Source organism: Ochotona curzoniae, unplaced genomic scaffold (genome assembly GCF_017591425.1).
Source record: "Ochotona curzoniae isolate NIBS_2020 unplaced genomic scaffold, NIBS_Ocur_1.0 contig_883, whole genome shotgun sequence".
NCBI classification, from domain to species: Eukaryota; Metazoa; Chordata; class Mammalia; order Lagomorpha; family Ochotonidae; genus Ochotona; species Ochotona curzoniae.
In genome coordinates, this window is record NW_024466599.1 from 69,174,856 (window position 1) to 69,189,637 (window position 14,782).

At 44.6% G+C, this 14,782-nt stretch overlaps 1 protein-coding gene across 1 annotated transcript in view; it reads left to right on the top strand.

The window, feature by feature from the left end:
* VWA3B (von Willebrand factor A domain containing 3B) overlaps positions 1-12,784 on the top strand; it is a 231,064-nt gene extending 218,280 nt beyond the window's left edge. Inside the window, exons 25-28 of the mRNA XM_040994133.1 lie at positions 59-196; positions 4,215-4,315; positions 11,684-11,863; positions 12,726-12,784. Of these exons, the coding sequence (XP_040850067.1) occupies positions 59-196; positions 4,215-4,315; positions 11,684-11,863; positions 12,726-12,735 (429 nt within the window). The 3' untranslated portion in view covers positions 12,736-12,784. The remainder of the gene's footprint in view (positions 1-58; positions 197-4,214; positions 4,316-11,683; positions 11,864-12,725) is intronic.
* The last annotated feature ends 1,998 nt before the right edge of the window (positions 12,785-14,782 follow it).

A 14,782-nucleotide genomic window follows, 5' to 3' on the forward strand; every position in this document is an offset into this window, starting at 1 on the left:
AGATTGATATTGTCTATAAAATCTAGAAGAAAAATATGAAACGTGTTCTTTCCTACAGGTTGGAGATTATGTGTTTGCCAAGATAGTGATACCTAAAGGATTTGACTTCTATGTCCCTGCCATCGTCATAGCACTTCCAAATCCAGATGTGACCTCAGAGAAGTTCTACACAGTTTTAAAGTGTAACAACCGAAGAGTAAGTAGGCTTTCTCTTGGAAAAGAATCTTCACACCAGAGAACAGCTTTGTCCTGGGCAGTGCCACACCCTTAGCTGGCACTGCCAGATGTCCTGAAGGATGATTTTCTTGGCTGTGTATGTGACCCCCAACAGGTTTTCCAACTGATGCCTGCCTAGGAAACACCTCCAATGACTGTCTAGGTGTTGGGAGAACCGGAAGAGATGTGAGCATGAAGTGGAGCACAGTGATAAGAACAGGAGGCCCCACACTGAAAGAGATCTGTGCTTGGATTCATTGTTTACTCTGCCCATTACTGGTTATTTGACCTGAGCAGGTTTCTTCACTTCTCTGACCCTCACTTTATCTCATATGAAATGGGTATTTTCTTATATCTCAGTCTCAATCTATCTTGCAAGGTACCTGTGAGGATTAAAGAAAATATGAGGGTGCTTCACAAAGTGTGTAGAAAAAGAAATCAAAAATCATCTTGCGATAAATTTTTTTTGAAGTTCAGGTATAGTTTTTTCATGAAAAAAAAAAAAGAAATTTGAAACCCATGGACAGCATTTTCTAGGAACTTTTTGAAAGACTCTGCACATACAGGAAAGCTCCATTTACCTGATAAACAGGGATTGGATAACCATAGTGATTTGTAGCTGCGGGAGTTAGTTATTCTTGACTCTTACTCTTACTAGTGGTACACTCTGACACCTCTAAATCGATTTGTTCATTGGATAGATGTTGTCAAGATCCAATGTTTCCTATTGGACCACTGTCTTTGTATTCATTGGGATGGCCCTATATGCCTTTGGGAAGGTAATTTTTGATTTAAAAATGTATATATATACAGTATTATTTTCTAAAAGGTTTATTTATTTGAAAAAAGTAGAGAAAGAGAGAGAGATCTTCTATCCTCTGGTTCACTCCCCAAATGGCCATAACAGGCAAAAGTAAGCCAGGCTAAAGCCAGGGGACTACAACTGCATCAGAGTCTCCCATGTGAATGGCAAGAATCCAAGAAGTTGGGCCATATCCCAGGCACACTAGTAGGAAGCTGGATTAGAAGCTGACAGCCAAGACTCAAAATGGTGCTCTGTGGGATGCTGGCATCACAAGCAGTGGCTTAATCTCTTGTACTACAATGCAGGCCATGCTAGTATTCTTTCCTTGGTCTTCTGATTCTTTTAATTTGGAGTCTTCATTAGAACAGAGGCTTTGAATTTCAACATAGCCAAAATTACCCATCTTCTCCCTTATGAATTAATTGCCCTCTCTGTGTTTCACTTAAGAAATCAATCCTTGGAGGCCCGGCATGAAAGCCTAGTGGCTAAATCCTTACCCTGCAACTACCAGGATTCCATATTGGCGCCAGTTTGTGTCCTTCACTTCCCATGCAGCTCCCTGCTTGTGACCTGGGAAAGCAGTCAAGCACGGCCCAAAGCCTTGGGACCCTGCACCCATGTGGGATACCTAGAAGAAGAGCATTGGATCAGCTCAGCTCCAGCCATTACAGCCACGTGGGGGTGAACCAGCAGATAGAAAATCTTTCTATCTTGTCTTTCTCTCTGCCTTTCCAATAAAAATAAATCTTTTTTTAAAGTAACCAATCCTTTATTACATATTTCTCTAGGTATTTTTCCTAAAAGCTTTAGAAAAGCTCACCATCAGTTACAGCCCTCATGATGTCACTTGTCTGCTTGATGCTCTCCCAACTACCAACATGCATGCACAAGCACGCACACACCCAACCATGTGTTTCTTCAGGAAGAATCACAGCATCACCCCATTGCCCCAGCCTGCTCAATGAACTTGACTGTCAGCTAAGTGAAATCCCCCATCACTTCCCAAGCACAGAAGACTTTCCTAGCCCCCCAGGGATTTCTCTCTTCCTCTCCTTTCTGTAGAAAACTCATGTCACCCAACAGACTTCACCTGGATGGGCTTCCTGCCAGAGTTGTGGGTTCTCCTACACTCCATACTGACTGCTCTCTTCCTACGCAATCTCAACTCTTCTTCCCTACCAGTATCAACTCTCTCTGCCCCACCAATCTCAACCTTTAAGGGCAGGGAGCCCATGTTATTAATCTCTGCATCTCTCCCTGCCCCATCTCCACCCCCTGTCCAGCATGGCCACTGGTGAAGACAGAGTTCTCATCATTTTTTAAATTATTGAATGAGTGCTATTTCTAATGGAAACTGACTCAGGATGAACCACTTAATGTGCCTGGAAAAAATCCTGGTAAATGAAAATAGACTGGTCAGCAGAAAGCAAATTAATAGTGGTTTTAAAACCATTACTATGTGCAACAGGTGCAAACCCAAGCACTTTGCAGGTGGTGAAGAACTGAATCTGCTGAATGCTTGAGCAAGGGGTTATTATCTCCATTTTCAGATAAGGAAATTGAGGCAGATAGGTTATGTCATACAAACTGTGAGTAATGAGCAAGGACTTGAATTCAGGCAACCTAGTTCCCTGATCTACATTCTGTACCACTGTACCCAACCATTGACCTAAAGAATTAAACTTTTTAGTACATTCTTTTTATTATTTGAAAGGCAGAGAGAGAGAAAAGGAGACAGACAATGCTCTTGTCCTGTAATTTCCAGTGCTGGACCAGGTTTAATCCAAGAACCAGGAACTCAATTCAGATCACCCATGTAGATAGCAGAAACTTAACTCTTGAGCCATCACCTGCCCAGGAAGCTGGAAACAGGAGTGGGGCCAGGACTAAAAACCCAGGCACTCTGATGGAATGAGGACATCCCAAATAACATCCTAACTGGTGCATCAAATGCCCAGCCCCAAATATGCAAGTATGTAACTTGACTGTAGCATGAGGTGTTTCCATCAGAAAGAGGACCAAGAGAAATTTCAGGGTTAAGGAAAAGGATGAAGATCATCAGAGCCAGGGGCTATTGAAACCCCATGTCCAGTCTGACAGAATAAGAGGTGAAAGGAGTGAATAGCCATCAAGCCAGGAAGAACCTGCTAAAGAACTGGGAGCTTCCTGGAGCTGGCTGGTTACGTGTAAAGAAGCATTCTGGAAGAACAGAATATGAGGGAGCATTGTTGACAGGTGGCACTATCAACTGGGCAATGGGGAAGCAAACCAAGGGATATTTGAAGAGATATCTTTACACATGCAATTGGACAATGGTAGAGATGAGGAAGTTGGCCCAGGATACCTGAAAGAAATCCCCAGAGTCAGAGAAGGACCTTGGAATTGACCTACAGGGCAGAGGATGGAGGGCTGGAGCGCCGGAGGCAGAGTGGCCTGACCACGAGCATAGACACTGGAAACAGTGCTTGGAAATCACGTGAGACTACAGGTGAAATAATTAGCAAAAGGGTGACAGTCACAATATCAAGGCAAGAGATAGTGAAAGCTGAGGCCTGCTCTGCAGCATAGCGGATTGAGCCCCAACCTGAAACACCCATGTGGGCACCAGTTCAAGTCCTGTCTGCTTCACTTCCAGTCTGGCCCCCTGATAAATGGCCTGGGAAAGCAAAGGAAGATGGCCCAAGTCTTAAGCTCCTGAACCAATGTAGGAAACCAGGAGGAAGATCCTGGCTCTTTATCTTGGCTGTTACAGCCATCTGAGGAGTGAACCAATGGATAGAGAATTCTCTCTTTATCTATCTCTTTTCTACCTCTCTCTAGCTTTCTCTCTTGCTCTCTTGCTCTCTGTGACTCTGCCTTCTAGATAAATAAAGCTTTTAAAAAAAAGATAGTGAAAGCTGAAATAAAAATAATGAAGGTGCTCCAAAAAGGTGTGTGTGTGTGTACTCTCCCTGATGTGGACAAGCTTGGCATTTGAGTCAGAATATGGAAAAATGACAGGGGACTCGGTAATGACTTTCATTCATCAAGTAATTTTCAATTAAGGCTCTGAATTGAAACTGTTCTCTCAAGTGTCATCCTAAATAGGATAATAACTAGGAGCTGTTGTAATGAATTGGGGTAGGATAACATTGTATTTGAACTGTGGACATTTCAGATTTAAACTGAAAGAACTCTCTTGGTATTATTACAGGAATTTTGCCCTCGGAGTGCACTTATTAAGATCAGCCAAAACAAGTATGCTCTCTCTTGCTCTCATATAAAGTCGCCCCCAATTCAGGAGGATCCAAATGTGTAAGTGTACGAGTACTCATTTATGTCTTTGAACCTCTCATCTCTCTCTGGGTTGAAATTTTGAAATTCAAGAGTTCTAAATACTGGGGAGGGGGGGGTGGCCAGAGCAGAAGTGGATAACTTCCTACTTAAAATGTTCCTACAATCATCATCCCTCTATGTTTATACATTTACTTGCTGTTTGTTTCTTCATCTGGTTCTAATCTCAAATCCATCACTACTTTTTTTTTTAAAGATTTATTTATTTATTGGAAAGTCAGATATATAGAGAGGAGGAAAGACAGAGAGGAAGATTTCCGTCCGATGATTCACTCCCCAAGTGAGCGCAACAGCCAATGTTATGCCGATCCGAAGCCAGGATCCAGGAACTTCTTCCAGGTCTCCCACACGGGTGCAGGGTCCCAAAGCTTTGGGCCATTCTTGACTGCTTTCCCAGGCCACAAGCAGGGAGCTGGATGGGAAGTGGAGCTGCCGGGCTTAGAACAAGCACCCATATGGGATCCCGGGCGTTCAAGGTGAGGACTTTAGCTGCTAGGCCACGCCGCCGGGCCCCGTCACTACTTTTAAAAAAGCAATCATTCCTGACATGAATGTGTAGGAATTAGCCTTCTAATAGGGATTCAGGAGTAGGTGTTCGCCCTAATGGTTAAGATCTCTGCAGACCACATCTCACCACCTTAGAGTACCCAGGTTTAACCTGGCTCCTGCTCCTGACTCCAGCTTCATGCCAATGCAGACCCTGAGAGACAACAGGGAATGGCTGGAACACTTGGATCCCTGCCATGCATGTAGGAGACCTGGATTGGGTTCTCAAGTCCTGGATCCAGCCCAGGATGTAATCCCAGCAGACGTGGGTATTTGGGGAGTCACCAAACAAATGGGTGTTCTCTCTCGCTTGCCTTTTCCCTCTCTCTTCCCATATCCCAGACTGTCAAATGAAAACCTAACAGTGATTTTTTTTAAATAACAGAGGATTCAGATCCTTCTAATTGGGAACAAGAATCTGTCTGCTTCACCCTTGTTGGTAGCAGAAAGTGACGGACTAGCCAGGGTTTGTGTCTGAGTGAGTGGGAGGAGGGTTGTTCCCAGGGTCTGCAATGAGGTGAATAAATTTTCCTCTGAGAGGTGGGATAGCTAAGAGATGTGAACATAAACTGTCAGGTGCAGTCATGGTGGATAGCGATAGGGGAAAGGACCCTGGAAGCCAACAAGTGGCTTCACATCCAGCCTCACTTTCACTTGCTCCGGAGATTCCTTATGTTTGAGGGTTTCCCCCCCTCTAATCTGTAAGGTTATGGTGGATTGGGAATGAACACTGCTGTGCCTGGCTCGTGTTTCACACATGACTTGAATCGTATTTCTAATGGCCCACTAGTTAGTTTCACTTGAGTATTCAAAACCTCCAGTTTAGCACATCTAAAATAGTGCTTTGATTGATTGATTGATTGATTGATTGATTAGCACATCTGCAATTGAAATCAAAGCTTGTCGCAACCAGCTCCCATCTTGCCCTTCCCCTATTCCTCCATGGAATGCTATCCTTTGCCATTGTCGCATGGGGAATGCCAACATTCAACTCAAGCTTCCCTTCCACCGTGCTTGTGTTCCAGCACCCAACCTACCTGCCTCACAGTGGAATGATCCTACTGCTTTCTATAGAGATTTTCATTAAGAAAAAAAAAAAAAACTCCCTGCCTTAGACTTTATCTTGGTCTGTTTTCTGTGGCTTTAACAATGTCCTGTTTGCTATAACAAAGTATCTGAGGCAGAGGCATTTCTAATGAAGAGAGGCTCATGCATCTCACGATTTTGGAGACTGAAAGTTCAAGGTCAGAAGGCCCCATCATTCCAGCCTCTGGTGACGACCCCCTTGGTGGCATGACATGGTGCATTGTATCTGGTGGCAATGTATGTGACAGGGAGAAACTGCAGGAAGCCAGTGATGGGGAAGACTCAGTCTTGTACTTTTTACAACTCAACTCATAGATTCACTCCACAAGACCAGCATTAACAGCCCCTTCTGCGGATGGTGTCCTCCATGATCTGATCACCTTGCACTAGATCTCGCACCTTAAAGGTTCCAGAATGTTTCAGATCTCTACACTGAGCACCCAAACCCCAATATCTGAGTCTTTAGGGGCCAAACCATGTCCAGACTGTAGTTGACACAGAAGTACAAGTGCTTGAAGAAAGAGGGATAAAGTTCCGCCTACCTCTAAATCCCAGCTGCCAGATCCAGCTCACAGCGTGTGCCTGATTGCGACTAAAGAGCACGTGGCCCCACAGAGAACCCTCATTAGGGTGGCTGTTAATAATTTATGTTACGATCCATGTTATTACTATTTTTTCAATTTTTGTTTTAGATGACATTTACATAGTTGATCAGGGTGGGAAGGGTAGGAAGGATCGAGAGTTAGGGGAAAGTGTGTGAGACCATTGCTACCAAATTTTCCTTTTCTTCTTCCTGTATCAGGGGGAAGGGGATAGATAAGGGGAGAAGCCTCACCCAGCCTCCCAACTGCCCCAGTACCAAGGGGGATGGGGAACGGTCCTGATGTGGAGCATGTTCCGAGGGCTCTACTTAAGTGGATTTGATAGTTCTGAAATGCTATCAGTCTCACCAGTCCAAGGATAAAGAAATCCTTACTATGTCCATTGGCTGACAGAGTTATTTGCAGTCATTGCTTGGTCAAGGTAGTTGTCGAATTTGTTCTGCCCTCCTGTTATAGGTAATTCAGCACAAAACACAACAGCAACCTTGTTTCTTGTCTCACACGAAAGGAGAATTTTCATTTGGACAAATTTCAGTTAACAAAGCAAGGTTGTTTTAAGAAAAAGATAAAGTGACTCCTGCCCTAGCGACAGGAGGGGGCTCCAAGGGAGAAAGGACCCATGCACAGGGGGAGTTAGTATATTTTGTACCCCATCTCAAGGGAGTTTCTCAAAGAACAAAAGAAAAAAATTCGTTCATATATTACCTGGCTCAGAAACAAAAGAACCTCAGAAGGGTGGGACTGGTTAACTTCCTCCGAATCTATTAGACATAAACTGATTACTCAGGCACCTTGTCTTTGACAGTGACTCAGAGATGAGATTAGGTGGGTCACTTCTCCTTGCTTTTGTTACTGCTCTGAGATGGTGATTTAATATGTTAATTCTGCCCCTCTGTCCTTTCTCAAGGAAATAAGGTGTTTTTGAAAGAAACAAAACAAAGCAAAAAGGGGAGAAAAATGTTTCTATATTTTTGAGTAATTTCACCAAGGACCAGAAATCCTAACCACCTACTATCCTGTCTGACTCTTCACACACTCCTTCCTCTGCTATGGTATCAGATGTCCTCCACAGGCCTCAGTGGGCTGCCATATCCTCTGTGTGCATCTAGGCCTGCCATCCACTGCTCTGTCTTTTCCACTGAGAAGACCCAGTTCTTTTTGGTTTTTTTTTTTTAAGATTTATTTATTTTTATTACAAAGTCAGATATACAGAGAAGAGGAGAGATAGAAAGATTTTCTGTCTGATGGTTCACTCCCCAAGTGGCCGCAACGGTTGGTGCTGAGCCAATCCGAAGCCAGGATCCAGGAACTTCTTCCAGGTCTCCCACATGGGTGCAAAGTCCCAAGGCTTTGGGCTGTCCTCTACTGCTTTCCCAGGCCACAAGCAGGGAGCTGTAATTGAAAGTGGAGCTGCCGGGATTAGAACCAAGGGCCATATGGGATCCTGGCACGTTCAAGGTGAGGACTTTAGTGGCTAAGCCATGCCACTGGGCCCAAAGACCCAGTTCTGACACATGCATTCCACGGTCAGACCACCAATCCTGGATGTGAGCCTGTACCTCTCTGCATGCCCCCACCTGTGCCATCCCCCAGAGCCGCTGGGATCCCACACACCAAGCCCCCACCATCTTGGCATCCCTGCATTTGCAGTGTGACATGAATTAAACTGGTGCAGCTTTCTTCTTTGCTTAGCAGTGTGATCACCGCATTCTTTAATACCATTTCTGGGAGGTGGGTCTTCTAAGTGTGAGTCTGTGGTGGCAGGAAATGATGATTCTTCCGTTTCCCTTCCCCGTCCCTTCAGTAAACCCTGAGCTTTCCTCTACACATTGTATCACAGACATCTTTTCTAAGCAGAAATACTCCCCTACCTGTCTATAACTTTCTCTATGTACTTTTCCCTTGTGGCCTCAATAACTGAGAAACAAGTGGAACAGGAGAACTTTTCCTCAATTTGGTATCCTCTCTTTTGTGGGGAAGTAAACTCACTGTCCAGGCTTGTTCCTAGCTTCCTTTCCTGGGATCCTGTCCACAGACACTTAGACCAGGCTTGTCCCAGGCTGCCTCTCCTGAGGTCCTGTCCACCCTGGAGATCTGTGGCTGTTTGTCTGCATCAAGGAAAAGCAACTGGTGGGCTTCGTGCTCTGGATTTGTCCAATGAAAAGAGGTAACTCTAAATAGAGGTTCCTCAACTACCCACAAGCTGGGGCTCTGGCAGAGCAGCACTGAATGAATGTACCCACCCCCTGGTGCTGTGTAGTTGGTTGGAAATCCCTCCCAACAAAGTAGGAATGCTTCCTCGTATCAGTCTTAGCAGAGGCAGGCTGACCTTCAAGACTTCTTAAGACGATGCTCCTTAGAAGTATGATTGATTCCTTTTTAAAAAGGGATCACATTTCAAAGATGCTCTCAGGCGAGACATTTTCTCTGTGCTTCAGAAAATTCACTGGGTATCTGAAAGAAGCTGCTGGGTAACAAGATCTTGAAGGCTTGCCATGTGATTGTCTGTATGTGGTCTTGGAAACACAGTATGTTTGTGTCTGCTGTGGGGAGACCAGGGACAAACCTGGTCTATCCTAGCGCTCAGCTCTGGCTTTTGTGCATCCATGGTCAGTTCCCCAGTTCCTATTCCACTAAATGCTCTTTATTTTTAAACAGTTTTGTAACATTCCATGAAGCCACTGGATTCAGGAGTAGGTCTAAATAGAAATTTCCCTATTATTTAACCTCCTCCCTAACTCCAACACATTGTGCCTCATACTGTCTTTCAAAAGCAGTGGGGTCCTTAAAAGTTCAAGATTCAATACTGCCGGTGACATGAAGTTAGATGAATCACTTCCCTTAATCTTACCTGGTCATTCCTGATGATGTTTCACTTACAGCGAGATGTGCATTTGAAATCATTACGCCTTTGCATGTCATTCACATCCTGTGTTCTTTCTGGTCAGCTTAGGTGTCTAATTTCTTGTGCTGGAGCAAAGCCCTGAAAATGAGCATCCCAGCACCAGACTCCATCTGCAAGTGTCCTGTGCTACCCACAAGGACAAACACCTCTGGCTACTCTCAGAAGCACGCTAAGCTGGCACAGGGTTTGAGACAAAGAAGCATTTGGGGTCACAGTGATTCAGAAACCTCAGGGCCAAGGGCAGAAATTTGCATAAAAGAGGCCTTTTCTTGTTTGTCTCAGATGCCTCCTGGTTCTCAGGAGACATCCTTTCAGTGCCTACTCTATAAGTACTTTAGTTCTTTATTTCCTAAGATGGCTGGACTGACAGACATATACTTAGGACAAAACAGAACTGAGGCCCCAGGCAACCAGCAAGAACCTGGACAAGCTAGTGATGCCTGAGGAATGAAATATATTTGGGTGCCAGCAGAACTTGGAGGAAGTGCCCAGCACTTTTCTTGCCGAAAGTGGGACCAGCTTCTCAAGAAAATCAATGAAGGCATAGGACCGTGCTCCATGCTTTTACCTCCCCAACTACTCTCTCTCTCTCTGGCCTGCTTATCCTATGATTCAACCAGATCTGTATCCTAAAGTGATTAGTAGTGGAGCACCTGATTACACATTGTTTGGTGTGAAATTGAAGACAAAAAAGCCACGTATTGGATCCTTTCTTACACTGATGGAGTATGTCTGATGGATGTCAAGAAAATTGACCACTGGACACCTGATAGCCCCTCGTAGAAAGGAAGAACCTGTATTTTAATCTAGAGGGCACCAGTCTGGATTACTCTATAATGGCTGAGCCACATTTATCCCCCAATTCCATCTTTTTTAGAGTGTTACAGCATGAGTTATCTTTAGCATTGGCAGGGGCGAGGGATACAAAAGCAAGTACATAGTGCTTAGCTTTCGGGCTTTAAAGTCCTGAGAACTTACTGAGTTGGCACAGCCAGCATTTCTTCATCTCCTTTCTTATCCTCAACACTCTCTTTACCCTATTTTGCTATTCCAGTGATACCTGGTTTATAGTAGCAAAAATTTTGGAGGGAATGTGGAAAAAGGGACAACTCTAGTCTTGGAATATATTTCCCAGAGGTAACCATCACCCATTCGATGCCAAGATGTCCAATCATCCTTATGGTTGGTTGCATCTTATAACTTCACTCCTACTTATATGTTACATGGATCTTTCCATGACAGTGACACCTGTTGTTTCATTATTGCCTACCTAGAACTCCATTATTCTCAAGATCTGAAACTTATATGACCAATCCTCTGCTGGACAGGTCTCTCTTCTTATTCCTTTGGGTTCTTTCAAGATCTTTGTAGTGTCAGACAGGTACAGAAATAGGCCCCTCCTCCCCTCTGTGGATACCTGAAAATTTCCCCACTTCCTCATCCCCCTTCCTTTTTACTCTTTCTTCTGAAAAGTTATAGTTTGTAGACAACTATAATCAACCAATACATGGGATACAGAGGGAAAAAACATGTAAAAAGTGACTAAGAATGCAGTGGATCAAGCTGAGATATCACAGAGCATGAGTACCAAATACAACCTTGAAATGTGATTTTCTGATATCGCTAAGAACTTGGTTATCACAGACCTTAAGGGAGGTACTTCAGAACATTTGTGGAAAATGCAATTAAAAGGTAAGGTTGGGGTGAGTGCTCAGCCTTGTGGTTAAGGTGCCAGGTAGGATGCTAGCGTCCCATATCTTAGCATTGGAGTTTGAATCCAGGCTCTGGCTCCTGACTCAACTTCCTGTCAGACCCCAGGAAGCAGTGATGATGCTCAAGTAGTTGAGTCTCTGCCACCCACACGGAGACTTGGATTTAGTTTCCAGCTCTTAACTTCAACCTGGTCCAGTCCTGGGTACTGCAGGAGTAAACCAGTGGATGAGAGTGTTTCTCCTCTCTCTCTCTCTCATCTTTCTCTCTCCTTCCCTCCCTCCCTCCACCTCTTCTCCCTCTCAAGTTAAATAAAATTATTTTGGTACCAAAAAAATGTCCTAGCCTAGAATTTGGGACCCTCAGAGAAGGGCAGTGTACCAGGAGCTGAGAAAAAGTCCACCGATCTGGCCTGAACACTGCGATAGACACAGCAGCTGTCAACACTAAGGTAATCCCCCTCTTTCTGTCTCTCTCCAGGGAGGATTTGGAAGCCAGCAACTCTACTTTCCCAATCTGGTCACTGACAGAAGTGGACACCGGGTCTTTCAAAGGACCAAAACAGGAGAACCCTAAAAAGAAGAAGAAGAAACCTGCTAAGAGGCCACCTCTCCAGGAGATGGTATCCTCAGACTCGGACAACTGCTCCCATGGCACCAGGTCCCAAGAATCCCTCCTGCAAAATGAGGCACAGGCCCAGGGTAGGGGGAGGGATGGTACTCTGTAATCTCCAAAATCCCCTGAGATCTCTTTCAAGAATAATGAGTGTAAGATCACTCCCCAGTCTCCAGGCCAGGGTAGGGCCCAGCACTGAAAGAATACCAATCCCACTTGAATGACATTGCAACCCACTTCCCCTGAGAAAGCCCTGGGCCAGAGGTGTAGGGGTCAGCCGGCAGGGCCATCGCTGCCTCACCACTACCACCACCACCACCACCACCTCCACTGCCTCAAGCAGCCCCTCCCCTTCCTCCTCAAGCCATCCACAGCAGCAAAAAGCTAAGGGCTTTCGCTGGCAACTTTGTTTAAGAAAGCCACAGTCCTGCGGGGCTGCCCAGACCTCACCAGGTGACACTAGGCCCTCAGCTGAGGTAAGGCCGCCCTTTCCCTGACCTGTGTCCACCTGCACTCAGGCTCCCCACTCATCCATGTTTGAGCCCTCCCACCTGTTTGAGTATATTGCTTCTAGCTTTTCCTGAGCTTTCTATCTTCTTTTGGACCCTGCCCTCATAGAACAGTACTCAGACTTCTGATAAACTCCCCACATCCAGAAGTTTTCACCCAGCAGGTTACTGGCATAGGAACTTAAATTGTTCTTGGAATTGTTCAGCAAGTCCACAGTCTTGTTTCACATTGGTTAGCACTTGTGTGAAGTTGGTATATTGTTGCCCATTGCGAGAACCAGAATTCAGACCCAGTAACTTATCTGAGAGCTGCAAGATTGAACAGTCCACTGTTTGCTTTTTTCTGGCTTTTTTTTTTCTTTTAATTACGCCCTCCCTAATTATCTTGTCTTCTGTAGTCTGTTGTAGGTATCTCTAATTGAGCGTGGACCCAGAATAAAAACTCTTAAGTTGGAAACCTTTCAAAACTTTATGAATTGTTTGCTTCATACTGTTTTTTTTTTAAGATGTATTTATTTTTATTGTGAAGTTGGATATACAGAGAAGAGGAAAGACAGAGAGGAAGATCTTCTGTCCGACGATTCACTCCCCAAATGACCACAATGGCTGGTGCTGTGCCGATTCGAAACCAGGAGCCAGGAACTTCCTCCAGGTCTCCCATGCAGGTGCAGGGTCTCAAGGCTTTGGGCCATCCTCTACTGCTTTCCCAGGCCACAAGCAGGGAGCTGGATGGGAAGTGGAGCTGCCAGGATTAGAACCAGTAACCACATGGGATCCTGGCACGTTCAAGGCGAGGACTTTAGCCAGTAGGCCACCATGCTGGGCCCTTGATACTGTTCTTTTTGAGCTAATTTTAGCAATGACATAGAAAGGTTTCTGGTTCTATTGACTAATTCCAAAATTAACATAGCACTCCCAATTCTTTTCTTCTAGTTAGTAGTAGCTGTGAGGCAAGATATCAATAGTAAGATTACTAATAAGAAAAATATTGGAATAATTTTGTAAACAGAAAAGATAGAGCAGGGTTCTGATGCTCTCAAAATCTACAACCTAATTAAAAGTGGTATTCACATGAAAATCCTAGGAGTCTCCAGAAATCAAAGGAGGAATCTACTTCTGAATGAATAAGCGTCAAGGTAAAAATACTAATGGCGTGAGGAAGGGATTGAGGAGTAAGGAGATGATCCGAAGCAAGGCAGGGGAAGGTAAGTGGAAAGGCATGCCACCCCCAACCCCCACCCAACTGCAGAGGCTTCTACCCCGAAGTCAGGCTCTGGCCAGCTCTCTGCTAATGACAGCTGTTCTGGAAGAGGGCCTGAAGGGAGCATAGGAGAAAGATGCTGTAATGGGAAAGAGACTGTTCATCCCGCCATCGTCATATAAGCTTGCATACACTTTTTCAACTGTGCAGCATGCGACCGAATGCTGACAAATGTGCTGGGCTCCAGAAAGATACCATCAAACATTGCTTCCTCTGTGTGTGCCATCTCTTCCTGAATCTCCAGTTTCTTGTTGGCCCAACCACGATTGAGTGTAGGTGGGGACACGCAGAGAAAAAGAACTATAGCGAAAATCACAGTATGCTTCCACTTCCAGCCAATATAGGACACCGGGAACTTGATTTACTCACCTACCCCAAACAATCCAAACATGACTGAATGTATGGAACAACTGTTTCCACAGTATTGGCCATGAGACCATTGTAATCTTAGGGAAATAAATGTATGAAGGACCCAGGTTCCAGGATGCAGCATAGCAGGGGAGAGAGAGGAGGCCCATTCAGTGCTCCTAAGAGCCTTCAGCCCAGCACTGAGTAGAATCTGAATGTCAGGAAGGGCCCACGCAAAAGGGGGAGCATCCTCAACAGCTCACATAGGGCTGGGAGTGTTCCTGTTTCTTCCACAACAGAACATTTCATGGCTCAAAGAGCATCAGGTAAGGTACCCCAAGGGATTGACCTCAAACCTTAGAAAAACCTTAGACAAAATGTAACTCTAACCCTAGCCTAACATAAACAAAGAATAGCAAGATAGACTGATAGGGAAAAACCTCATTTAAAATATTCATAAAGAAAACAAAATATAATTGGTTCTCATTCATGGTAGTTATCTTTTGCAAAGTTGCCTCCAATACTGAGTACTGACCATTTGCCTTTAGTGGCAACATAAATTTAGCTTCCCATAAGCCACTTCTCACAATAGCTCTATCAACCAATCAATACATAACTTTGTCTTATGTGTGCCTTATTTAAAATATATTGTCTATCATTAACATCCTCCTGCCCAAAATAGTATAGTGCTGAACAGAGCTTATCTAGTACACCTTGACTTTAACAACACCAAACAGCACTTCAGTGCCACCTTTGCAGGCCATGCTAAACAGTGAAATTACCAACAATAAGTGCAAACATATAAAATATGGCACTATATAGGAGGATTCTTTCAAAAATTTTGTG